We start from the raw sequence: 2,337 nt of genomic DNA, 5'->3' as shown, positions 1-2,337 counted from the left end.
ATCATTTTGTGTTATAAGATCTGTGGTACAAACTTTGTTGACATAATAAAATAGGAATGCATGATAAATAGATTTATATATGTCAATATATATATCATATGTGTATCAATAAATACTCTTTCAATACACAAGAGCTCACAATATCTCATTGTGCGAGGGACTTTTCTACAGTTATAATCTGTATTATACTTGACAAAGAAAAACTTGTAAGAATTTTACTAAGTATTTATTATTTCTGTCCAAACATTTTGCCCCCTCCATGAACTGAAGATTGAAATGCATTCATTAAGAGTTTTCATTAGTTAGGGGCTCAAAAACAGAATGTATCCAAAATATTTTTCTGTCTTATGCCACTATACAAGCCAAAGGGAATTAGGGCAGTCTAAGGCTCTCTCCAAAAGCATAGTTAGACAACCATGGAGTCACCATGAATTATTAAGGAAGCATTGTTATTTAGGGTAATGCCACTTAACATAACACTAATCTACAATGGACGTCTTAGCCAATGTATGCACATAGCTTTTCTAACATTGTTAAATGATGATACTGCTGAGTGTCACATCAAATATAAAAGGAGAAATGCTCTGCATGGAAGATTTTGTTAAGGCTAAACCAATGACGGATCCAGAATCATCAAGAAAAGTTATAAAATTTAATAAAAGTTCTCCAATTTTTTCAACCATTTTTTCCCCATTTGTCTAACCTTTTCTTAAGTGCCATTGCCAAGGGCTAGTTTCACACACAACCTGCTTTGCCAAGCAACATTTGTAACAACCATATAGACTATGATGGTAAAAAAATTTATTTAAGAAAAACCTTTATGGCCTCTTCCTCCTCCAACATTTTTAGAGGAACTGTAGTAAAGAGGGGGGAGTGGTTTCGCTAAATTAAAACAAACAGAAATACTCAAAGTGGCAGCAAGCTAGCCCACCAAAAAGGACAAAAAGAAAACAAAAAAACAAGTAAGTATGCATCACTATCACACACAACTGATCAAACACGCCACCATTCATACATACACAAACAATATTGATCAATAAGTGGAAATACAAGAGTGAATGGTTGCATTTCTGAAGCTTCAATTATGTTGAATGGGATTTTTCTCCTATGAATATTTGGCTAAATGAAAGTGTTCAAAAATTGTGTCTTAAGGAAAGAAACACATGGTCTCAATAATTGAACTACTTGAAATGCTGGGGGAAAAAACTCAGAAGGAGAAACTGTTTACATTAAATGGGACCATCACCAACAATTGCACCATATGACATAAACAAGCAACAAGCATTTAATAAAAAGGAACAATTTTTTTTTTTTTTGAGGAAACTATGACATGCCACTCAGATTTAAACATGCCTAATACAAGCTAGATGACATAGCACAATTGAAATACAACACAATTTGTAAAAAAAGGATTGCTAGAAAGCATAGGAGAATCTTTGTAAGAACATTAGACCAGATTTCACTGAATCTGGACAATTTCTTAATTGGTGCAATTACGTTAGATCATAACCCTCACTATTTATATAAATTAAAAGATTAAAAAAAAACAAAAAACAATAACAAAATTATTGCATTTAATGAAAACAATTAATCATTTTAAACTTGAAACATGTACAAATAATCTTGTGATGTTATTGTTCATATGATTTATTATAATCACCTAGCAGTACGAGTAAGTAAGAAGGACTACAGGAAAGAGAATGGGGAAGTCAGAGTGAAACATGCATAGTCAAGAAAATCCACCTACCTCAAGTAATTGTTGATTACGCTGTTCTCTCTCACGCTTAAGGGCTTCGGCTTTTTCACATCGCTCCTGCTCTTTCTGGATCCTGTTCCAACAAATTTTTTTGGTAACATAACTGCAGATGTGCTATGCATGTCAGGCACATGTGAGCAAAATTGTAATTTGTATATCTGAACTGAATGAGCCTTCCTTGTTCTATGTAATATTCACACCCATATACTGTTCCTATCCAATACGCAAGATAATTTCTCTGCAGATAGATCATGGCAGAGCTAAAGTGAGCAGACATACGGGTATCTGTTTCACAGAAACACTTAAGTTCTATTGAACATCCTTTTAGGTCTCGAGTGTTTTCCATCTTTAAAATTGCCCCATTTACCATACATGCAAAATGGAAAGTATAGATGGTAAGATTGCTTTCCCTTGTACCAAAGATTATTTGATGAAAAAAGCACAAGGTGTGGGAACAGTGGTAAGGACAACTCAGTGTTTGTAAAATAACTATTAGAAAGGATATCCAAATCTATGCCGCAAATTTGACCAATCCATTAGATTGTGTGACCTTTACATTAAATGCACATTGAACTTATATC

General features: G+C 33.5%; 1 protein-coding gene across 1 annotated transcript in view; it reads right to left on the bottom strand.

The window, feature by feature from the left end:
• Positions 1 to 2,337, bottom strand: part of LOC113203342 (bromodomain adjacent to zinc finger domain protein 2B) — a 50,390-nt gene that overhangs the window by 11,753 nt on the left and 36,300 nt on the right. Inside the window, exon 11 of the mRNA XM_052271309.1 lies at positions 1,748 to 1,829. Within this exon, the coding sequence (XP_052127269.1) occupies positions 1,748 to 1,829 (82 nt within the window). The remainder of the gene's footprint in view (positions 1 to 1,747; positions 1,830 to 2,337) is intronic.

The sequence above is a fragment of the Frankliniella occidentalis genome, unplaced genomic scaffold (assembly GCF_000697945.3).
Source record: "Frankliniella occidentalis isolate FOCC.00 unplaced genomic scaffold, Focc_3.1 Scaffold157, whole genome shotgun sequence".
Lineage (NCBI taxonomy): Eukaryota > Metazoa > Arthropoda > Insecta > Thysanoptera > Thripidae > Frankliniella > Frankliniella occidentalis.
Note: the sequence above shows the minus strand (reverse complement) of the source record. Positions and strands in the feature narration are given on the sequence as shown.